The 24,897-nt window shown below is 38.2% G+C and overlaps 1 protein-coding gene across 4 annotated transcripts; it reads right to left on the reverse strand.

The window, feature by feature from the left end:
- Positions 1-169: 169 nt before the first annotated feature.
- pitpnb (phosphatidylinositol transfer protein, beta) lies at positions 170-24,384 on the reverse strand. 4 transcript variants are annotated; one of them, XM_044096645.1, is made up of 11 exons: positions 24,309-24,384; positions 18,938-18,968; positions 18,590-18,735; positions 17,218-17,309; positions 17,010-17,017; positions 15,917-15,991; positions 7,814-7,897; positions 6,493-6,570; positions 6,292-6,396; positions 4,930-5,052; positions 170-2,720 (listed from the first exon to the last, which is right to left on the reverse strand). In XM_044096645.1, the coding sequence occupies exons 1-11, from the start codon at positions 24,326-24,328 to the stop codon at positions 2,670-2,672; spliced, it is 813 nt and encodes a 270-aa protein (XP_043952580.1). In that variant the 5' UTR covers positions 24,329-24,384; the 3' UTR covers positions 170-2,669. The 4 variants fall into 4 exon arrangements, with proteins under 4 accessions (XP_043952580.1, XP_043952581.1, XP_043952582.1 ...); XM_044096646.1 differs by lacking the exon at positions 170-2,720 and adding an exon at positions 4,482-4,740; XM_044096647.1 differs by lacking the exon at positions 170-2,720 and adding an exon at positions 4,674-4,807.
- Positions 24,385-24,897: the final 513 nt, after the last annotated feature.

A 24,897-nucleotide genomic window follows, 5' to 3' on the forward strand; every position in this document is an offset into this window, starting at 1 on the left:
CGCTAAGACAGGTACTTCCTTTTGTCAAAGTTGGCTAAAGTGTAAAAGTATTCAGACACTTTAATATTTTTGATAAAAATATATACTTCATTGTTTATTATGCACTACTGTGATGTGGAAGCAAAATACATTGTTTTTACTTTTTCCACAAATGAAAGACTAAAAAGTGTAATGTGTAATTTAGTTTATAAAGTGAAAGAAAATGACAAAGCACTCGTCATAAAACAGTTAATCATCTCACGAAGGAGCCAAACAAATCAAACACTGCTCATTTTATTTGTTCAAATTTATTAGATATTCTGTTATGCTCCATTGTCTAGACCTTCCGTCACAGCCTGAAAGCTATGAACGAGGAAAAAAGGTACTAATTGTTTTACATTCACTACTAATTCCCCTGAATGTTTGCCTTATCAGAAAGAGAAAATTGAATACATTGTGAATCTTTGTCTTTCAAAAAACAACAAAAAAGAAAACATAAAAAAAAAAACCCAGTAGATTTTGCAAGTGCTTATTCATGATTACAATAAGAAAACAGTATTTTTGGACTCCATCTCTCGTTTTTTCCATATATGCTCCAAGCCCTTGTCTCCTTACAGTATCCGTTGGCTGGGATAACTCCGCTGAATCCACTCCCATCATGACCAGACTCCCGGGCTTTTCACTCCTCGTCTCGTAAATCAGAGGTCCAGCTGGGGAGAGTCTGATTGTGAGGGAAGTCCGCCCCTTTAACTGTTCACCTCGTCTGATGCGGTTCGAGAAACTCGCAAAACAAGTTGGCAAAAATAAAGTGTTTTTAAAAAAAAAAAATAATTAAAAATTAAAACCAAACATGCAAATCAAGCTTTAGTCAAACCGTTTGTCCTCGTGTACTGGTGATATCGACATCTGTCCCTCTTATGCATGTAGAGCTACACATTCATAAGCATGGATGAGGTACGGTCGGCTCTGCTTTACACACACGGCTGATATTACCTGCCGTTAAGAAATCAGAGCGATATTGTAAATGAATAAACCTGACGATGCTAATAGCCCAGTGGCGCTCATATCTACAGTTTGTCCGCTTTGTTCTCGGATTTCATAAAGAGCACGCTTACAGTCAAGCTTTCATGTAACTTTGTGACAAAACTCAACTATTGAGACACTCGGACCAGATCGCCAGCCTTAAAGCCACAACATTGACTACATTTTTACCCCAAGCTCAAAATAATAGTAAAAATGATAATACTAAAAAAGAAAAAAAAACAAAAAAACAAACAAAAACATCTAAACCCCAACCTACAGATGTGAAAATCTCATGTAACGTAGCCAAAGAAGCGAACAGGATCGCTTCAAAATCTAGAGCAATTTTCAAACTTAGCCTAAATCAGAATAAAAAAATTTTTTAGGCTCATTTCCAGGAAACATAAACGGAAACGGAGGAGAAAAAAATAAAAATCCCCAACAAACATGGCGGATCAGCCTGGACCCATTTCTGACAGTTGAGAAATTTCAGATTTTGGACACATAATCATACATATATTTATTTGAAAAAGAAGAGAGGAAAAAAAAAAAAAACTAACCCAATTCATGCACGCAGCGATGCACACTCACACTTTAGTTTTGCTTTGTTTCGTTGTGGAGGCTGTGCGAGCCGTCCGGTTAAAGCCCTAGCCGTAGGAGAGAAGGCCATGCAGCGACAGCGTGAGGCAAAGTTCAGAAGGCTGGTTTAACCTGGATTTGAAGCTATCCATCTCAATCCCACTCCAAAAAAAAAAAAAAAAGTAAAATAAATTAAAAAAAACCCCAGACAGTCCTTTAAGAGTGAAGGCAGTTAGAAACACTGACAAGCACACAAATGCTCACGCTGACACAAGTAGGAGGTGCTCCCTTGCACTCTGAACGCAGTAGAACTGAGAGAAGCTGCACTGCAGCTACCGCATGCAGCAACAGGTAAAAAAAAATAAAAAAAATAAAAATACAGATTCCACTGTTTGACAAAAAAAACATGTCGTGTTTGAATGCGGAGGAAAAATAACTGTTTGATATCATCAAGACCACCTCAGATTTCCAAACGCTGGGAGAAAGTATTTCCAGAAAACTGTCAGACAGACGGGACAGCAGGATGAAGCAGAGGAGCGGAAAACAAACGAGCTTTGAGGACAAAAACGAAGCAAATGGACAGTAGTGAGGGGGAAGTAAATCAGAAACAGTTATATTACAAGACAGGGTAAGCGGTCCGACACCTGCTTAAATAAACTGAATTTGTGGTGCCGACCTGTGAAGCTAGAAAACAACATTCTAATTTAAAAGGCTTGGCTTCTGGAGTCATAGTTTACAGACCTGAATAAAAACAAAGCCCATTAGAATCAACTAACAATTACATATCAGGCAATTTTATGTTCTGTGCAATTTTTTTTCTTCTTTTAATACATGTATGCAAAAACTTTTTTTTTTTCTTACATTTTCTTATATGCTTTTGTGTGTGTGTGTGTGTGTGTGTGTGTTAACTGAGTGAACAGGAGGCTTGTGACAGGGGTGGGATCTGTACAGTACTGTTAACCAATCGCATCAAACCCCCCCAATGAATCATGTGAGACGGGACGAGAAGAGGCGAAGTCGGGGGGCCACTTTCTCAGCAGGGTGGGCGCGTCTCTGATGACATCATCATGACAGGGTTTGGTTGATTTGCCTCACTGCTCATAAGCAGCACTGGTGCCTCGAATCGGACCTGTTTTACGCAGCTGGAGGCGCGGGAGGAGAGAGGGGAGAGAGAGGAGAGAGAAACGGCATTTCTGAGAGTTAACGAGAGCCAACTTGGCTGGATGTGTGCACACAATGCGCATGTTTTGTTAGCAGCGACGCTCATGCAGTCCACTGAAGGAAGCAAATTCAGGTTAGCTTCATTTCCATTAGGCATGGGCCAGCTACCAGTGTGGAGGAATGGAGAACCACTGGTGTTTTCCTATAATACTGTTAAAGCTGTTTAAAGAGCTTTCCGCTCGCTGCCCCTCCCCAATCTGTTGCTGCACATTGTCCGTCAGCTAGCTTAAAAAAAAAAAAAAAAAAAAAAAAAGGCTACTAATTAGTGTTAATTTAGACCAGGTGTCTGCAACTGTTACAAATCCAAATAGACATTTTTGCCCCCAGTATAACTAAATAAAACTTATTGAATGTTTAATAAAACATATAATTTTCGGTTGATATTTACTACAGGAAATTTGCTATTTTTAAGGAAACAACATTATTTCCATTTTTAGATTTTAAAACAAATTCAAACTTGAGGTTGGATACGTTCTCTTCTATTGGATGTCGATATCAACCGAATGAGAAATCAGAAAATAACTGGGACTTTTAGCTAAATACTGTTGAAAATGTTCAGTCAAATTATTAACGATTAAAACATACATATATCTATATTTGGAATCAGTTATTTTTTTAGCTAAACTTTTAATCAGCCATTAGGAAAGTCTCAAAGAGTAACTGGTGAAAATGTTTAAAGTGTTGGATCTACAATCTCGTAAAAAAAAAAAAAAAAAAAAAAAAAGCTGTTTAAGAAATTCATGCTCCGTTTATTGTCGAGTAGGTTAGAAAAGGAACATTAAAAACAAATTGACATTTTTGGTGATCTTAGAATTTAAAAGTGATTTTTGTTTGATTCAAAAACTTTGGCCAAAAGCCATTCTTCAATTCCACTAACTTCACCACATTGCCAAAGTTTTTTCTGATTGGTGGAGGCAGCAGATTAGTTCTGTTTCCCATGGCAACCTGCTTCCATTTAAACACTAATACTAAATCTAGGAGCTGTTCATTCTACTTCATTGCTTAAGATTGTATATCAAAATAAAATGTAAAAAAAATTGTTACAGATAACACACATTTAAAATGTTAATACTCAAAGTTATCATACTTTGTGAATCTCCAGCTGGCCCATGCCTAAATCCACCAATTAAAAAACATAAGGAAGCAAACAAAAACGAGATCAGAAGAAAACAAGATGAGACAAAACTTTATGAGCTGGAAGAAAATATTAGAATGGAAGTGAGAAAGATGTGAACGAACTGCAGACAAAAAAAAAAAACACTGAAAAACATGCAGAACCCGACCCTGTTCTTCATATATGGATCTCTCAGTAACTCTAACCAATTACACATCAGAGGCTCCTAAACTGTCCAGTTATATTTAGGATTTCCTGCAAAAACAGCTCAACCTGATCCTGACATGTTTGTAGATGCAAAATAGTTTGGCATCCACCACTTTTAAAGATCAATATCTGAAAATTTTGAGACTAAAGGAAGCTTTTCTGTTAAATGAATGATTTAAACATGATGCTTGACAGTGTCCACATCTAAAGCTTTAAAACATATATTTCAAGGGAAAATTCTTTGGATCTTTTAGACAGAACTTCAGCAGAGGTTCTTCAGTTCTTTCTCATTTTTTTTAATGGAAATAAGTGCTCTGTTAAAACGTAATTTCCAGGCGGGGTTAACAGAAACTGGTGGGTCCATGGTAGAAAAACAGGGTTTATTAGTGAAAAGCAGAGCGATGTCAGAGGTAAAATGAAGCACAAACATCTGGTCGGACAAAAAGTGAAACAGACGGGCTGGGTGACGAAGTGAGGAAGAGGAGGGAGGTCGGTCCATGCAGCACTGCCACCTCTCCTGGCCACAAACTTACTCAGCCTGCCTCTAGTGTCTGAGCTACAGGGCAGCGCCTCTACTCGTCTGTTGCCGTGGTGCCTCGCACGTCACCTTTCTGACGCATCTGATTAGGGAGTAAACGCAGGTTAAGTCAGGAACGCTCACTGTGAAGGGGTGTCTCCTGCAGGCTGCTGAAATTACAACAAAAGTCTGGAAAACTGAGGGAGAAAAACAAACTGGACGACTGCTTAAGTTGCTGTGACTCATCACAGAAACAGGGCAGCGTGTTCTAGTTCAGGTTTGAATGCATTACCTCCTCTAGCTCTTTCTGGGTCTCCTCCTCCATCCGCCGGATGTCCTCCATAGTCAAACCAACCCATTTGTCAATCCAGCAGAACAGCTGACGGTGGAAGTTGGTGAAAATTCGCTTTTCTTGCTGTGGGAAAAAAGAGAAAAAGAAACAAAAAGATAGATGGGCATCTATAAAGATCTACAAAGCAGGTGGACTGTTGTTCCAGAAAACATTTTTTTTTTTTTTCCCCCACCAGGGGTCTTTTTGTGGGCTCTAGTGTTCCTTTTTTCACAGTAGGCTGACAGGAAAGGGGGAAGTAGAGGGGGGAAGACATGCGGCAAATGTCGTCGGGTCCGGGAATCGAACCCGCGACGGCCGCGTCGCTTGTAAATGTAAATGTAAATGTACTTGTAAATGTATTCATACTGTAACATTTACACTTTCTTTAAATTGGAACAAAACTGTAGGATGAAATGTAAATGAGTTGAAAGGTTTTTACAAAAAATAAATAATTAAAACTGTGGTTTTCAACATTTTTCCTCAGTCCCAAAATGAAATCTTGCAGCTCACCTATTGCCTGGTTCACACGGAGAGATTTTGAAATTGTCGGTGGATTTCACAAACCGGAGAGATCCCACACACGACGATGTGTGGCGTTCAGCAACACACCACACACAAACCGATTCCACTCACCAACATTCAGCTGTCCCACAGGAAATATCGCAAAACCTCTTGAGATCAAAAGGGACTTTGGTGCAAACAAACATGGCCGACTGGGAAGAAGCAACGACAATATTTATTTCTAGAAAAGGACCTTCAAAAGCAGGACGTGGACTACACCGCAGGGCATTCTGGGTTAATACTAACAAACAAACACGCAAGTTTAGCGCCAGTGAGAGATATAGTTTGTGGTCTTTAGCACACAAAGATTCAAAATATTCTACAGCCGCTAAAATTAGACGCCACTCCGTTTTGTTTACATTTTGTAAAAAGGGAACTTGTGCTCCTTCTTTAGGGGTTTTGTGTCATTTCCTTCAGTGGTTCTTGATTCAGTGCCACCACAGGCGAGGAGGGGAAGAGGTTTTCTGAAAGGGTTTAACACTGAGCATTGTGAAAGAGAACCACAAGCAGCTGAAAATGCAACAAATGTAACAATTTGAGTCTACCGGACTATTGGATGTGAAAACACCCTTAAATCGGAGCGGTACTGACATCATTCTGAGTGGACCAGATCTCTAACTACACAGCACACCCTGATAATCTGGGCGTCCTTAAGAAATTCTGAAGGGAGAAATCGGTAGAAAAATCTCACCGTGTGAACTAGGGGTAACCTGAAACATAAAGACGTCTTGAGCATGTGTGATAAAGAGCAGTGTACGGTACCCTGTGGATGAAGTTTTCCACTTTGGTCTGCAGACCCCACCATCTGAACTTGACAGTGACCAGTTTATACGCACACATGTAAGGACAATCTGGCTTCAGCTCGTTCTGAAGGGACACATCAGCGGAAAACAGAGGTGATCAATAACAGCTGTCACCAGGCCATGAACAAACCCGATGGGGCTCGTTGTTCATGGCAGGTACCTTCCAATCGGGACCCAGTGGTCCTCTGCCCGTCTTGGGGGAGTGGAAAAGGGAGGGGTCTTCTTCTGGCTTGTAGTCCTGAAAGAAAAAGAACCAAAATGTTCAAATTCCTGCTGCAGACAAATTAAAAAAGTAGGCAAAAAACACAGACTTTTATTTTTGTTTTATTGGCGACAGCTCGTGAAATCAAAGTATTGTAATGAAGAAAGGAAATGGTTTGGGTGTCACTGCAGCTTTAAAAGGTTGACCTTTCCAGGAAGAGAATCCTGTCCACAGAGGAAATAAAGCAAGGAAAAATCAAGCGCAGTGAGACCATCTAATTATTTCCAAATTGCCATAAAGTTTGACAATCCCAGTGAAATTTGAAAAAGTATAAATCTCCATTTCATTTTTTACTCCAACCTCACCCAAGGTTGTGGTTCTGCTTTCGTCTGTCAGCTCTGCTGTAAAAAGTAGGTGAATACTAGGAACAGATGGACATTTAAGTTTAGCTGCGTCCAACACGCTGATCCACTTAAGTCATTACTGTATAAGAACCAATGTAAGAAAGGCAGGTCCAAGAGAGACGCATCTGCAATGAAATGTCTTTTATCAAACCTCACTTGGTTTTAAACAACCACTGTTCAGCAATGACCAATCAGAATAGGGTCTTTCAAACGGTGCACTTTTGTCTCTGCTACTACTTATTGTTCTGTACTACTTATTAAAAAGTACATATTGTTCTGTTGGCTAATTTTATAGAAAAAAACATCATGAATTGGTGTTTACGGCAGAGCATAGGAGAGGGAGGTTGTTACCAGGCCAACAACACTGTAACAGAAGTTTTGTGTAAAAGTAGTTCACTGTGTTCTTTTCTCGCACAACCAAAATTATCTTTTTCAAATTTTAACATCATATCAACCTCCTCCAGTGTGAACTCTCCCCGCCCGCTTCTCCCAGAAATCAATAAGTATGGTGTCTACCTTTGTTGTTCCAATCTGCTGTACAGGAAGAAGACGCTCAATGTTTCTATTGTAATGTGAAGAGTTTTCTAGTTGGTATTCTTCTTAATCCAGAACTTTGGTATAAAAGCATCCATTTATTTTCTCAATCCAAAACACGCAACATGAACCCAAAGAAGCTCTTCACCTTGAATTAGGCTAACAAACCAATCAGAAGTTGGTCAATTAAAATACCAACCTTAATTGACCAACTTCAATTAAAGTTGAAGTTGGTTTAAATGTCTTCAAATTTAAACTGATAACCATCTTCTTTATTTTTTATTTTTTTTAACTTTAGAGGTTTATTTGAACCCTGAGGTATCAGAAGCGGTCTGACTCACCCCTGGGGCTACTTCGTCTTTGTTTGCAATATCTATGCGCACCACGTCTACGGTCCTCCATGTCTCCTCATCCAGGTCGTGCACCTAAAACAAAAACAATTACTACTTCATCAAAATGCAACCAGGTTGTCAGGAATAGACGAGACCTTTCCTTATGCCAATGCTTAAAAATGATACCTGGAAGTATGCAATACTTGGTCTGCTTACTGGTTAATTATATGTTATGGGAAGACATTGCCAGTGAAATAATATTTAAACCCACAACTAGTCTTAAGTCAGAAAACACAATCAAAATGAACATCAAGTATTTGCACTTCTGTTTAATCCAAATTAAGTCAGCGACTCCATCAGGCCCCCCAGGCCTCCAGGGGCCCATAATTGCTAATATTTTAACACAGATATATATATATATATATATATATATATATATATATATATATATATATATATATATATATATGAGGGTAAAAGTTAAGACAATTCTCCACAATTTTATTTCATAGAAATTAAATAAAATGTGGCCCTGTAAATTGCAAAATTAATCATATTGCATTTTCTAAAATTGTTTTTATGTTGCATTACTGTAGCCAGTAACAGTAGTTCAGGTGGAGGAGACTGATTGTTTTCACAGATTATCTGTCTCATAACAAACTGTCACAACATGATGACAGCTTTAACAAAAATGGAGAAAACATATTTTTTATTAAAGTTACATACGGCAACTGGAATAAAATGCAACAACATAGCAGTTTTTAGAAGTCTGGATTGCTTTATGTATATTTTGCACGTTGCCTATGAATGTTGCTTGTGGGGAGAGACATTTCAGTAATAGAAGAAATTTAAGCAAATTACTTGCACACTGTATGTGAACTGTTGTATGTAAAATTCATGAGCAGTAAATATTGTGCTAGTATCAATATTGGACCAAAGAAAGCTAAGCTTTAAAATTGTGATGCTTTTTGTGGGTCAAATAAACCCAAAAGAAATTAGAACAGCAGATGCAGAGGGGGCCCAATCTAACTTTTTGTCATGGGGCCCAAGATTCCTGGCGGCGCCCCTGTATAGACATTTATATATACATACATATATACACACACACACGTACACATATGTACGTATATACATATATATGTATATGTACGTATATACATATATATGTATATTTATATATACATATATAAATATTATAATTTTTAATATAAATATACATATATAGATCTATAGATGTATGTATATATCTATATAGCAATATAGATATATGTATATCTCTATATATAGATATATATAGATATATGTATATATCTATAGACATAGATCTATATATACATATATGTCTATATAGCTAGATCTATCTATCTATCTATCTACCAATTGATAGATATATTGACAAACAGGTTTAGATAAAATTTTCCCAATTTGTACAGGTTTAGACTTCTAAAAGGTTCTCTTTGTTCCACATTTACATTTTCTTTTTCTAAATCTTCCCTTAATTAATTAATGTGGTTGTCTTATTTTCTGTTTAGAATTACAAATGAAAATCTTAGAATGGATAAACATGAGCACTGATGTCCCTCTTTTTAATATTATCTAAAATCTCCAATTAACAGTAGCTCTTTTTCCAATTCCCAATCACTCAACCCACATCTGGCCCCACCCTGTTGACTTCCTGTTTGGTCTTTGATCCGAGAGTACTTTCCTCAACAGATCTTTCTGGTATTTGATTTATGTCAAACATCTCATCCAATTGTCTCATTAAGTGTTTCTCCAGTTCGATACTTCCCAGTATTGGTTCCTTAGATGTGGCCTGACACGTACATTCTGCCTGACTTGTGGAAATCTCAATGTCTTTGGAATAGCACTGCTTTTCCAAAGAAGCCACCTGTTCACTGTATTTTGCTGAAACTGAAACATCTTGCCCTTTCAAGATTCCTTTTCAAGGAATCTTTCTGATCAACATTTACTTTAAGCAGAGCAGAGTCTATATATAACATTTTTTGGCAAAAGACTTAAAGGACTCTTCCTTGTCTGGTACATCGATCGTCTCTTGAAGCACAGAGATTGATGCTTTTTCTGTATCTGGTGAAACGTCTTCCATTGCCGTATATATATATATAAACACTTAGATCAGTCATGTTTCGCCAACCAGATATGAAACGGCATCTTCTTCTTCTTCTTAATGCGCCTGGTTGTTGGTGGTTTTTCCTCCCCTTGCTGATCCAGTGTCTCCTGTGCTTTGGAGATGAACTCCTGCTCAGTGACTGGTGGTGTTTTCCCTTCTTCAGGCAGAGAAGAGTCTTGCTCATGAACATTTTCGGTGAAAGTCTTAAAGGACTCTTCCTTGTCTGGTACATCAATTGTCTCCTGCAATATGGATATTGATGCTTTTTCTGTATCTGGTGAAACGTCTTCCATTGCCGTACTTTCAGCAGAAACACTTAGATCAGTGGGGGCATGTTTCGCCAACCAGATATGAAACGGCATCTTCTTCTTCTTCTTAATGCGCCTAGTTGTTGGTGGTTTTTCCTCCCCTTGCTGATCCAGTGTCTCCTGTGCTTTGGAGATGAACTCCTGCTCAGTGACTGGTGGTGTTTTCCCTTCTTCAGGCAGAGAAGAGTCTTGCTCATTAACATTTTTGGTGAAAGTCTTAAAGGACTTTTCCTTGTCTGGTACATCGATCGTCTCTTGCAGCACAGAGATTGATGCTTTTTCTGGAACTGGTGAAACGTCTTCCATTGCCGTACTTTCAGCAGAAACACTTAGATCAGTGGGGGCATGTTTCGCCAACCAGATATGAAACGGCATCTTCTTCTTCTTCTTAATGCGCCTAGTTGTTGGTGGTTTTTCCTCCCCTTGCTGATCCAGTGTCTCCTGTGCTTTGGAGATGAACTCCTGCTCAGTGACTGGTGGTGTTTTCCCTTCTTCAGGCAGAGAAGAGTCTTGCTCATGAACATTTTCGGTGAAAGTCTTAAAGGACTCTTCCTTGTCTGGTACATCAATTGTCTCCTGCAATATGGATATTGATGCTTTTTCTGTATCTGGTGAAACGTCTTCCATTGCCGTACTTTTATCGGAAACACTTAGATCAGTGGGGGCATGTTTCGCCAACCAGATATGAAACGGCATCTTCTTCTTCTTCTTAATGCGCCTGGTTGTTGGTGGTTTTTCCTCCCCTTGCTGATCCAGTGTCTCCTGTGCTTTGGAGATGAACTCCTGCTCAGTGACTGGTGGTGTTTTCCCTTCTTCAGGCAGAGAAGAGTCTTGCTCATTAACATTTTTGGCAAAAGACTTAAAGGACTCTTCCTTGTCTGGTACATCAATTGTCTCCTGCAATATGGATATTGATGCTTTTTCTGTATCTGGTGAAACGTCTTCCATTGCCGTACTTTCAGCAGAAACACTTAGATCAGTGGGGGCATGTTTCGCCAACCAGATATGAAACGGCATCTTCTTCTTCTTCTTAATGCGCCTGGTTGTTGGTGGTTTTTCCTCCCCTTGCTGATCCAGTGTCTCCTGTGCTTTGGAGATGAACTCCTGCTCAGTGACTGGTGGTGTTTTCCCTTCTTCAGGCAGAGAAGAGTCTTGCTCATTAACATTTTTGGTGAAAGTCTTAAAGGACTTTTCCTTGTCTGGTACATCAATCGTCTCTTGCAGCACAGAGATTGATGCTTTTTCTGGAACTGGTGAAACGTCTTCCGTTGCTGTACTTTTAGCGGAAACACTTAGATCAGCTGGGGCATGTTTCGCCAACCAGATATGAAACGGCATCTTCTTCTTCTTCTTAATGCGCCTGGTTGTTGTTGGTTTTTCCTCCCCTTGCTGATCCAGTGTCTCCTGTGCTTTGGAGATGAACTCCTGTTCAGTGACCGGTGGTGTTTTCCCTTCTTCAGGCAGAGAAGAGTCTTGCTCATTAACATTTTCGGTGAAAGTCTTAAAGGACTCTTCCATGTCTGGTACATCAATCGTCTCTTGCAGTACAGAGATTGATGCTTTTTCTGGAACTGGTGAAACGTCTTCCGTTGCTGTACTTTTAGCGGAAACACTTAAATCAGCGGGGGTATGTTTCGCCAACCAGATATGAAACGGTATCTTGGCTGTTCCTTCTCTGCTGTATCAACTGTCTCCTGCACTCCAGCGATAGACTGTTCTTCACTGCCCAGTGAATCCTTCTGGTTTTCAATATTTCCTACAGAAACAGGGACGTGTTCCTCCAACCAGGTTTTAAATGGTACCTGGTTCTCATTGGACTCTCTTTCAGATGTCGATCTTTCCCCTTGTTCATCCACCGTCTCCTGTGCTTCGGCAATTGTTTCTTTTTCGATCACCAGTGAAGCATCCTGCTGCTGGATATTTTCAGAAGAACTCTTTAGCTCCTCAGGTGCGTACAGCTCCCACCAGACTGCAAACGATACCTTCTTCTTTTTCCGCTTGGGTGGCTTGGGTGGCTGTGATTCCCTTTCGACGATGTTATCAAATGAAACTTCTTCGTCTCTTGGTTGGTTGGATTGCATTGTAACCTTCCAAGATAAATCAATTCTCTATAAACTCAGTAAAGATTTTACGTTAAGTGTGATGTCAATTTCAAAAGAAATATTCACCAAACAAAGCTGAAAATCCTACTGTGATCTGCGCAATAAATTCTCCAGAGAAACGTGTCTACAATGGCTGCTAAAAGGTTGTGATGAAACTAGATGGATGTGAGGAGCTAATATAGTCGCTGGTGATGTCAGAATTCTGCTTTTGGAGTCATGTTGTGATGTCACATTGTGATGTCACAGCTTTGTTTGATATTCAGAGCGGGATTGTCGGATGGAGTTTTTATTAACATGGCTGATGCGGTGTAACCTGACTGCAGTAAGCGTCAGTGGGTTTTTAAACTGTCACTGGTTGCCATAGTTACCCACCATTAACTTGTTGTTTTGACGTTATTAAGCATGTTGTCAGCGTAGCCAGCCTATAACTGTTCAAAACTGAGTGATAAAATAAGTTTTGCTACCCAGGGGCACCATACAGGGGGGCAAAGTTAGGAAAATGCAGGGCCCCTGACCAACAGGGGGCCCTATACAACTTTTTTTTTTTTTTACATAGAAATTAAATAAAAATGGGGCCCTGTCAATTACAAAATTAATCATATTGTGTTTTCTAAAATTATTTTTAACGGTAAAAATTAAATGTTACCACTCCCTGACCAAAAATCACACATCTATATTTGCCCTGAACCCCCCTCTGGATCTGCAGAAAATAGTTTGTTCCTGCTTAGGCATTTGACGGTGTTCACAGTAGAAGACAAGAACGACTGTGGCTGTTACTATGCTGCTAAGAAAAATTTAGAAAATCAGGTTTTCAAAAATATTGAGAGATAAGAGAGAGAAAAAGACAAGAGTGTAAATTTGTAACCCAGTTTTTCTCAGAGAGGTGGTTAGTCTGTATGAGATTATCAATCATTTAGCTTAGTTAGATTAGCTAGACTTTGCCTACATTTAACTAGCATTTAATGAATTAAGAAAAAAAAAACTTACCAACATACTCATATATTTAACTTGTCCCTGTACCTTTTACCACTTAAGATGAGTCAGTCAGCAGCAGCTCTAGTCCCTCCTGACCCGTACTCTACCGAGTGAAATTAAAGCTGCAGTATGTAACTTAAAATTATATTTTTTTTAACATATTTGTCAAAACTGTTATTATGTTGTGACAGTACGGCATGAGAGATAATCTGTGAAAATCTATTTCCTCTGCCTTCTCCCTGTACTATCTAGAAACCACCAATGAGAGGCTGGAGGCGGGTTTTAGCGCTGTCAATCACAATCTCATGTGTCTGCTCCTCCTCCTTCCCCTTGCTCTGTGCTATGCTGTAGCTAACGCAGCCTGTTGTGAATGTTCTGTCTGGTTAGCATAGTTACCAATGATGACAGATAAACAGTTTTCCAGTAATGATAAGTTGTTTCTCCCCCATTAGCACATTTAGCAGCGAGTAAATGAGTTGATTGACAGCACTAAGACCGTCCTACTGGTTCTGACTGGTTGTTTTTGGTCAGAACCTCGCATTACATTAGCTAGTAATAGTAGTTCAGGAGATTCCTGGCGGCGCCCCGTATATAAATCTAACACTATAAGTATCTAACATTTATAAGAAAGATGTTAAGGAGCTGGCAAGTTTACTTTTTAAAAGTTCAAAGAACAATATTCATAATTAAATTGTTTTGTTACCATAGCAACAATCAGATGCTGTCAGTTTAATCTTTGAGTTTGAGCTCCGTTTGTTCACAAATACAAATTAGTAAACTGCAATTATAACTTATTGCTTTTTAGCTTGGCCAATTAAGCTACTCCCTTCTCCCAGATTAAATCTAACACAGAAGCTGTTAGAGGTGCTGATGTTTTTAGTAATCAGCACACAGAGCCAGGCGCTGGGCAGCCTGTTGAGATGGAAAAGCCGCACAAAATTCTTGGTCCACAAATATAAATCATTCTCACCGCTCGCTCAATGCACCTCTGAAAGTTACTGCAAGTTATTCCTGCTGTTCACGTAGAGCTGCGCAACCAGAACTAACGCGGTGGGGTTTAAACTCCTACCTTGATCAAAAACTCTGGGAAGAAACATAATTCCTCACAGGGGCTTGATGTAAATATCCATACAGGTCAGCCTGTGTCCAGTCTGAGTGAAAGGAGGCGCGTGCGAACCGTGCCGAGGTTAACTTAAGACATCCAGCTGCTGGAACGCGCAGAAGCAACAGCGGTGTGATTGGTCCGGCTTTAAATGCATAAACTATAAACCTATCTTCTATAAACGTATCTTTTAGGAATAAATATTCTCTGCCAGTGAAACGCTCAGAGCAACAGAGATGCTTGCAATCCAGCTTTAAAAAAAAAAAAAAGATAACTTTTTTTTTCTTTCTTAAAAACAAACAAGAAAGGCCTGGCCTGGCAGTGGGGCTAGTAAAGCATGGTGGGCCGCCAGAACTATAATACACTGGGGGAAACCCTGTATTATGTGAAGGAATTGTAATCAAAAGAATTATGATTTTTTTTAAAAAGATTTTTTATAGAATATAAAAATATTAAAATATTTCTAGATTTTTTTATAATATAAGTTGAGTAAGAATAATTTTAAAAGCAATAATAAACTTTGCAATGTGTGCTTCTTGAAGGAAAAGAATGATCAGCAAAAAAATTGCAATTATGCTATAAGTGACCTTTGCTAATTAAAGATGCCTTTACAAATTTCAGAGAAGGTGTGTACATTGGATTATAAGAGTCATCTTTAATTATGAAGTTCTTCAGTTATAGTAAAATTGTGTTAGTGCATGGCTCATAGAAGATATTTACTTTTTTAAGGTTTCTTTGGCTCTAGTGGGTAATGAGACAGAGGGAAGACGTGGCAAAGGTCACCAGGCTGGGATTCAAACCTGCGACGGCTGCGTTGAGGACTAGGGCCTCTCCATGTGGGACGTGCTCAATCCCTGCGTCACCACAGCACCCCACATATTAGATTTTTAAGGGTTGATTTAAGCCTAAAGTTAGAAAAACAAAATAAGATCCCAGGGGCTCCATATGAGTCACTACATAACACCTGATTCAGAGCGACCGTTAATGGGTGTGGACCCCAGGTGTCTACAAAGCCACTTGGTCTGACAGAAACCAGGCTAGTCTTCCTCTATAGACCAGCTAATAAAGTCCTTAAAAGTCCTGATGTGGGTAAAACTCAGGCAGACTTAGGAATCTTAGAATCTGTTGGATGGAGAGCTGGTCAAGTGTTAGCCTCTCTGAGCAAGGAGGCAGGAGGGGAGCGGTTTGGGACTGCGTAAAATAAAAATGTGTATTTCGTTTGACTGGAAATTCCAATCTCTTGTCAAGGTGAAGCTAGTTCTTGTTGACACAAATGGTGCTGCAAAGGTTGTCTGGATGCAAATGAATGAAAATATTACTTTATATTTTAACTATTGGGATGAGTTTCTAAACAGGGTGAGTGTTTAAAAAAGGACCGAGACTCATGAAACAAGAAGACACTAGAAGTTTCATGGCAGCATGATTTGATGCTGCATTATGGAGAAATATATAATCCACTGTTTATACATTCACAATCTTGATTATTTCCTTACTTACGTTTTCTATTGTTCCCATGTCGGGTTTGTGCCACGTCTCGATCTTTATCATGAAGTCGTCTTTCATGTACTCGTTCTGAAAAAGCAGAACAGAAAACAGATTCAGTCGGAGCGTAATGTGTCGGTCTTGGCTATAATCAGACGGATCGTGCCCCACGCTGACCAGCAGAGCTCATCTCAGCATGGCGGGTTAGCTAAACACCATGAATGGAGGGTCGCGACAGACACACTTAAAGCCCACAGTTTAATCCAATTAGCAAAGCAGACTTTGGACTGAAAGTGCAGTGGTGATGTTGCATCGCTCTGCTCTGATCCTTTTTAAACCTCAGCAGCAATTATTAGCTAGCAGGTAGCTGGAACGCTGGCCAATGAGTAACGCTTCTAAAACGGAGTTGGATACGGTTATGCTAAATAACAATGGAAACAAATATCCACATTCATAGGGGTTATACATGTAGAAATAATGGCACTAAATATTTTAAAAGAAAAAAAAAAACAGTGCTTGATTAAGAGTTCCTACACATAAAACAGACACAATACCATTTATTTTAGTTATGCTGCTGCACAACAGTTTTGGTAGGTCTGCTGTTGTGCTGAAATCTTTTGGTTTTCAAGTCATGGATTGAACAGAGCTGTGATGTATTCAAACCGTGGCATATCGTTTTATAACCTGACCCTGATTCTCCACAACCGTCTCCCTGGTCTGTCTGCTCTGCTCCTCACTCTCTATGATGTTGATCACAACCGCAAAGTCGGCAACTTTGAAACTATAAAAATAAACTTTCACTTCATAGTTATATATGAAGATTAGCTTCATTGCTAATCTATTAAACCCAAACAACATACATTGAAGTTGGATAGTTTTGATTCATATCTCAAAAATGGAGATATGAACACTTTTTCAATGTGACATCATCTAACTTATTAAAACCATCACTCGTTCATCTAAAACTTTTCACAGCAATTCTATCAAAACAAGATTAAAGGTTCTTTTAGTCTAAAGTGATCTGAACTCCATTCTATTTTCCTGAGTTGAGATTCAACAAATTGTAATCAGGATGAATAAAAGCTTTATTTAAAGATTGTAAACTCACCGTCACAACTGCACAGCAAGGAAGGAAAGGCAGAAAGAGGAAAGAGATAAAAAATATCATTAGTAAAAACAAAAACAAAAAAAAGTTTCAGGATATGCAAACAAACAAGTCCAATACTAAACCATTGTCATCATTATTATTATTATTATTATTATACTATGAAGGTGGAGCATAACTGTGAGTTTGTTTCTGTTCAGTGTGAACTTACTAGTGCGGCAGTATGGGTAAGCGTTCCAAGCTTTTTCATGAAAAACTAATGCTCCCTCTGGTGCAATCATCTTTACATACCCAGGAACTTTACTGCAGTCAGAGAGACACAAAGATCATTTTTACACAAATAAGACATAAATTCATAAATATTATAGTGGGTAGTTTGAGGCAGATTAGAGTCCTGCAGTACACATCTGTCAAAAAAAACCTTAAAAACACAGCACAGATTTGTTTGGCTGACTGAACATTTAAGGAATGCTGTAAATGAATTAGTAATCACACCAGTCAACAGAAAAGACACAAACGCAGGTTCAAACATGAAACTTAATAGACTCGCTTCACACAAGTTTCAGGTTCTGTTAGTGTGCACCAAAAAGGATAAAATAGATGTCGGAAAGTCAAATAGATCAGCTGAATTATAAAAAATTCAAATGTGGAAAATTACTATTATTTACTGAAATTAATACAGAAGTTTTCAAAAATACTGCATGTGTTGCACCCAAACTAATGACCAAAAACCCTGGGGCCTGTAGAAATCTCTTCATTTTATTTCAAACTGCATTTTACTTCTATTTGCATTTCTCTATTTTCCATGTTTTGGGTGAGGCAGGACTGGACTGGTTTCCAGAGCAACACCAGGTGGTCACGTTTCTGGACTGTGGGAGGAAACCGGAGTAGCAGGAGGGAACCCGTGAATGCACAGGGAGAACACGCAAACTCTATGCAGGAGGACGGCAGGCTGGAGCTGAAAGCCTGGACCGTCTTACTGAGAGGCAGCAGAACTGATCAGCTCCACTTAATACATTTAATAAGTATTGAAAAGGCTGTGAGGAGCAGAACAGTCAGTCACTGTCTTTTCATTGGGACTGTGAGAGTAAAGAAAAAGTCATAACTTATTAATCACCCACTTATGAAAAAAAACAATTCAACAATGTTCTGGGGGTTTTTTATATAGCGAATTCCGTTTTATTGAGGAAATTCCTAAATTCCCAGCACCTTTTTTCCGGAGAGCTTTAGGACAGAACACGAAAAATTATTCTAATAATGATTTTTTTGTTGTTGTTCATAAGGTCATAATTATTGAGGGTCGAAACCAGAATCCAAACTCAGATTAATTGCACACCTAATGACAAGAGTCTTGTACCAACTTTAGGTATTGTATATTGGCCTATAGAATTTGCCAACTCACAGAATTGGTTTAGTGAGGACTGATAAAACCCTCCTGGCCTAACACCAACCTTTCCTCAACACATTTAAATTGTTCAGAGCTGAAAATAAGAAGTTAGTGTTTAATGATCTGTCAAGACCCATTGGTAGTTTTTCTGATTTTCAACATTTAACAGAGCAATTGCACAAGCACAAAGACTTACCTCTTTAGATGATATATTTTGTGTGTATATTGTCCCTTCTCCCCTTCCTTCTCGTACGGTTCATTTTTCAGAACTTCGATTCCTTCTCCTCCTCCCGTCTCATTCTTGCTAGCCTCAGCCACAGAGTACAGCTGCCCTACTTGATACTGTGGAAATAAAATAAAAGCAAAAAGATAATGCAAATGTCACAAATCCTTACAAAGTAGAACAAAGACTAAAGATTAAGCAGAGAAGCAGCAGTTCCACTAAAAGACGCCAGAGGCTGCAAGTTTCTGGACGAAATGTTTCGACTCAAATGAAGCATTTAGTACAAAAAAAAAATATCAACAAAAAAACAATATCACTCACCTCTTCGACAGAGACCGGCAACACGACACGGCTGGGAGGGAAAACAGGGAAGATGTAGAGAAACTGATGTTAGACACAACCAAAACAACGAGAAGTCACAAAACTCAGGAAAGGAGCATTAGAAGAGAGCCTGTTGCAATACATAAATTAAAGCAAAATGTATCATTTCTGTTTACATGATTTTTTTTTCTCTTTCTACCAAAGATTGGATGATAAAAGTCGTCAGTATCAACCAGACTCCTGTTGTTTGCAGAGAGTTCAGTATGCATTTTATTGTTTTGTTGTTGTTGTTTTGGGTGTTCTCTAGATTTATTTTGGATATTTAGAATGTCATCCAGAAATGACTCCCCTGTCCCCATTGATTAGAGGGGTCTATTTTGTCATAATTAAATTTCTTGAAAATGGTCTCATAACAACAATATTATCGTTTACCAAAATAACTTGTAGGACAATTTATTGTCCAGCAACATTTACCATTATGACAGGTGTAGTTATAAGTTCATGAAACGTATTGTTTTAAAACAGATTATGTCATACTGTTCCTAAAGTCTTTTTTTATTGAATTTTATTTTCTAGCTACCTAAAGCTCAATTAATGTAAGAAAACTAATCTTTTTAAAGGTGCAGGCTCTGTCCTGGTACCACTGTTTTTTGGGGGGGGATCTCCAGGGGGTGGTGTCAGTTGCTCAGCAAGATTTTGAAGGCGTGTCTACTGCTTACATATCGCAACTTAAGCATGGCATTCGTGAAGCGAGAAGCTTGTGGTGGTCAAAGTGTTGTGCTGTGCCTCCCACCTAGTGCACACTTGCCAGTTTGGCTCCTTGACAGGCTGCTCTGCTGCCTCAAAGGACTCATCAAATTCAACCCACTGTTCTGACTTTGTGCTTTGGCACAAAAACACAGACGCGCTATGAGGAGACGCAGCAGGAATGCCACACGGGTTTTTTTTTTTTTTAAAAAGCCTTTATACAACATGAATATGAATTGTGTTTTTGAAGGATACTTTGGTTGCTGTTGAGCTTTTCTGAAAGGGAGAAACATGTTACATGTGCAAAATAATTTGAAAAACATACTGTTAGCTTGTTGGTTAGATTTTGGTCAATGTGAATAAAAGGGAGAAATTTTATGACCCATCACTTTTTTTTTAAACCAAGACCTGCATTTAGAATTCAGCTGAACCTTTCAACCTTTAGGAAATCCCAGAGTTAAATAGAGTCAGCTGCTGGTTTTGATTGGAACAAGTTACTTACAGCTAGCAAAGGTAAAGGTGCTAAATGCTTAGCTAAGACGCTAAACACAGCTTAAATGTCTACTCAGATCATTTTGGCCTTTACATAGGCCTGTGATTAGAACCTAAATATTGACGGTGTGGCCAAGGGTGCAAATCTCATCTCATTATCGTGGGGTGGGACCATAAACAGGAAAATTTCTTAAAAACAGTTTTGGGAGGGTTGGCAAAGTTGCAGTGAAATGTAACGTAAAATGTGGTTTAAAAAGTTTTTAAATCACATTCAAGCTGCAGGACCAAAAATGACTAGTAATTCATATCAAACATCTTTTTCTAAGTAAGCAAACTGTTGAGAAGGAAAACTAAAATTCAAATGTTGCTTCTATATGAGTTTTGTTCAATCTGACTGATCTAATCTCTGCTACACCTTTACAAAAATTTAAGGTTCTAGATAAAAAAGCTTTAATGAGTGACTGCTCTTAGTAAAATTCCTCATAAACATTGATTTATTGTAATGGCTCCCAATACAAGTTATGGCTAAATCTGGGGGGTATTCTATCTTAAATGTAACAGAGTTTATAGAAAAAGATATTCAGATTTTATTTTGTGCTTTTAAAGGTTTAAACATTGAAGACAGAAAGCAGTAACTTTCTGTTTCCTCTATCTGTTCTGGGCTCCCACACTCTGAGTTGGGTCCACTTGCTCAGCCTCTCCCTCCTGTTTCAAACTCTTCTAATTAACTAAAAGTTAAAGAGTTAAATATGAATAAGATGTTTGCTACATTTGACAAAAAAAAGCTTAAGTCTATGAAAGCAGTGTAGCAGCTTATCATGATTCAGCCAAAGTAATGAAACAACAAACTGCAGTCTGATCTTTATTGTTAATGTATTTCTTCTTATTGAACAGTGAAAGTACATAAAGAGTATCACATGTCTTTTGTTTGAAGTATTTACTTACTGGAGGGTTTTATGTTTGTCCTACAGAGTCACAGCTAACAGTTAGCTCCTCACTGTACCGCTGCTGTTGCTCCTCCTTCAAGTTGCACTGAACCATTTTTTCTGAGATAAATGGCAGATTTAGTTCGTTTTGTTTCTTTTGCCTTTTTAAATTGATATTATTTAAATACAAACGTTTTTTTCAATTATTTTTGGGGGGGTCCAGACCCCCCTGGCCCCCCAGGGATTTACACCTATAAGTGTTGGCCAGATATTAGAAAGGGCTCACAAGGGCACTAGCCCAGGGCACCAATTTTTTGGGGAGTAACAAAGACTTTTTTTTTTTATGAATGAATGTTTTGCACAGTACTTTATATAAAACTTAAGTCAGTGTCAGATGAACTGTAGCAATAGTTTGGGATTTTTATGAACATAAACAAGTGTTTGAAAATTATAAAGCTATAGTAAATTTTTAACATGAAGCTACAGCTGCAGGGATATTTTACACCTATCGTGCATCAAGACATCCATATGATGACCAATTAATGCATTGTCATTTGTATCAGTAGAAGAACTTTCCTGTAGTAGATAGGACACAACACTGTCTCCAACCCATATCCTCTCTTCCTTGTATATCCAGCCCCTCAGGCTGCTCAAAGCAAGAAAAAGGGATGTTTTGGGGTTTTTATATATATATATATATATATATATATATATATATATATATATATAAATATATATATATATATATATATATATATATAAAATTCCTATAGAGATTTAAACTTGCCACAAATCTTGGTATTGACTCACCATAGAGTCAATGCCAAGTCGTCCTTGAGCTACTGCGCAAATGATGAATTTACTTTTTTTTTTTAAATACATGTTTCTTGATAAATATACTAAGTTTAATGCAACTGAGGTGTTTCAACTTCATTTTATCTTCTGGACACACTCCAGTCTATAATGTGATGAATGATATATCAAAGCCAGATAAGAAACTTAAAACAAGCAGACAAATTTAAAAACGAGTCAAACAAAACCCACACAAAATGTCTTTGTTTTGCGTCAGTTTGAGAGTCAGAACTTCATAAAGCGTTTATGCTAAAAAGGTTACCATTTCTGACAGCATGCCATGTCTGCTATTCACACCAAGTGTAGACTTTAGACTGGTCTCCTGATAAAGAACTAGCTGTAGTTGCATATCTTCACTGCAGACTGTAGAAAAGCTACACACTACAACTGCTTTGATGTTACATACAATCACTCCAGGGCAAAAACCATTTTTAACTCTCTTGTGAAAATCAAATATGGATCACGCCTCACATCTGCCTGTGGTTTCATTGGTAAATATGCTTTGAAAAGCATCTAAAGCAGAATGTGTGTTTGCTCTGACAGACGTTACATTTAGAGGAAAGCTGTAGGGCAGAATTAAGTTTTTTTAATTTTTTTTATAAAGGTTCATTTTAGTTTTCACATAATAGATTTTTCCCCATTTTCCTTATAATGTGAATTTATAAAATAAGTTTTTTTTCCCCCAAATGTATTTTTTAATCTCAGTCCTTCATGAATTTTATTTGTTTTTCATTTCACTGATTTATTCGGGGGGAGATCATATACCATTAGAGATATTTTTTCTATGGTATAAGTTTGTACTTTTGATCAAATTATGCAGACGAACATGAGTGCAAGGTAAGGAGATCATGCTTGAATGGGAAACTTGGAAGTGGATAGATAACATAACTGCAAATAAATATTTAATGTCCTAATGTTTTTTATTGTAGAGGGTAAAACCTTCACTGACCACTGAAAATGACAGCTCTAACAGCAGATGTGTAATATAACTATGAAAAAAATCACAGCTTAAGACGGGAAGACAAGTTGGCTTTAACTGTAATATTCAATATGGTGTAATTTGTGCTCCAGCATAAATAAGTGTTGCTTTTCTGTTGTGCAAAAAAAGTTATTGTTACGCATCTTTATGTCTAATTTTTGAGTAAATACTGTAACTCTTACTAGCCTCATCCCCAACTGCGACCAGCACGTTTTTAAAAGTTACTGGCAAATTATGTTATTGAATAAACTGAGGAAAGTATCTTAAAGCACACACATTTACATACAGTCGCAGAATAAAACAAGTGCCAGTATCTCAAGCCTGTCTGATCTACTATTACAGTACGTCCCAATGTTTAGCATCTAGATCAGTGGTAATGTTTGAAATTTTCTCCATACCTCCATCGTTTGAGATTTACATTCAGAGAATCTGGATTAGAAGTCTCAACTAGTTCAGACAAAATATGGTTTGTGCTCAAAACAACAGGTATGTAACAGGTATGGGCTAGCCACAAAGTAAAGCTTAGGCCTAAAATTTATTAAACTGCGAAAAAAACAGGACAATGACTAAGTAGGATGCAATAATATAAAACAGTCCGAGGGTCTTTACAGTACACTAAACAACCTAACCATGTTAACCTAGCCGCCCATGACATAAGGCTAACTCTTTGCTAACGCCTGTTAAAGTAACAGCAAAGTAACCCTAAACCTAACTGAAAGGGTACATTTACAGTATGAGCGAGGCTAAATGACCCGACAACGATTTTGTTGAAGTTCCGCCTTGACGTGAAGCTTTAATTCAGCTGTTAGGCGTGTAGGGAATTGTCACGCTAGCAGCTAGCTCTGCTGCTGTAGCTAACGGTGCCACCTAGCATTTCTGGTAAATCCGTCAGAGAAGCAGCCTTAATCTGTCACTCACGAGACCACAGCTTAACATTACGGCAATTTAAACATAAGGCTCGTTGCTAACAGGCTACGAGCTCCCAGCACTGGACCCTGCGTAATTAAGCTTGCATTATTATTTTGGTGGTGTTATCTAACTAAACGTGTAGTGTGGTTGTGGGTAACCAGGGCAGCCTTTTAGCACAAGCCGTTTCCATTAAGGAGCTAATTATCCCCTCCGCTGGTACAACTTGGAGGCTAACGCTAGCTTGCACTAACAACGCCTAAAAAAGACCGGTGTGTCCCGTTATCCACGTCCTGATCCACCCTGCTCAAAGCTCTGCCTTTTCACGCTAAAGTGCCCTTAAATACCGACAACGACGGCTTTAAACGAATCACAGGTTTTTAGTTCATGCTAATATGTCTGTACAAAAATGGAAATATCCGGTTTAAAAATGGTAAAATATATCTTTTTAAAAACACTTCAGACTCACTATTCCTTGATGAGCACCATCTTCGTCACCTGGGCTGCGGCTGCGCAGTAGGGGAAACCTTCTTACTGTGGCAGACCGTTGTGGTATATAATCAAACCACTCATCTGATAATAAACATGTGCTTTATAAAATTAATCTTATCTAAAATAATCTTCATTGAAAGTAAATTAGTTATTTTACTTGAAAATCAAACATGAATCAAAACTTTAAAGCTAAATGCACCAAAAAGAAAGTTTCAAATATCTTGAAGTCCATGTAAATTTGAAGTTGATGTTTCAATATTTAATGTTCGGCTTGGATATGAAATCAGACATGATTAGTGTACGTCCTATAAGTCAAAATAAAAAATGTACACTGTTTTGTATCATTTCAAGTGTCTCAACTGTCATCTGAAGAGCACAAATATCATTGCTTTTGTCATTTAAGTATATTTGTCTTCAGTCTTGGGTTTGCTGCCTACATTCATTCTCTCTGTGATGAAGGTTATGGGAATCTTTTCCATCGTAAAAATGTATCTCCTCACATTACAACTACATTTTGTATTTTACAATAGCCAAATACAAATTCTATTTGAAAATATATGTAAATT

The sequence above is a fragment of the Gambusia affinis genome, linkage group LG17 (genome assembly GCF_019740435.1).
Source record: "Gambusia affinis linkage group LG17, SWU_Gaff_1.0, whole genome shotgun sequence".
NCBI classification, from domain to species: Eukaryota; Metazoa; Chordata; class Actinopteri; order Cyprinodontiformes; family Poeciliidae; genus Gambusia; species Gambusia affinis.

Coding starts and splice junctions, on each gene's coding strand:
- pitpnb (XM_044096645.1), bottom strand. CDS start 24,328: ATGGTGCTCATCAAGGAATA. Junction 17,310..18,589: donor AAAATATATCATCTAAAGAG/GTAAGTCTTTGT, acceptor CTCTGACTGCAG/TAAAGTTCCTGGGTATGTAA. Junction 2,721..4,929: donor CCCAGAAAGAGCTAGAGGAG/GTAATGCATTCA, acceptor CCGCGCCTCCAG/CTGCGTAAAACAGGTCCGAT.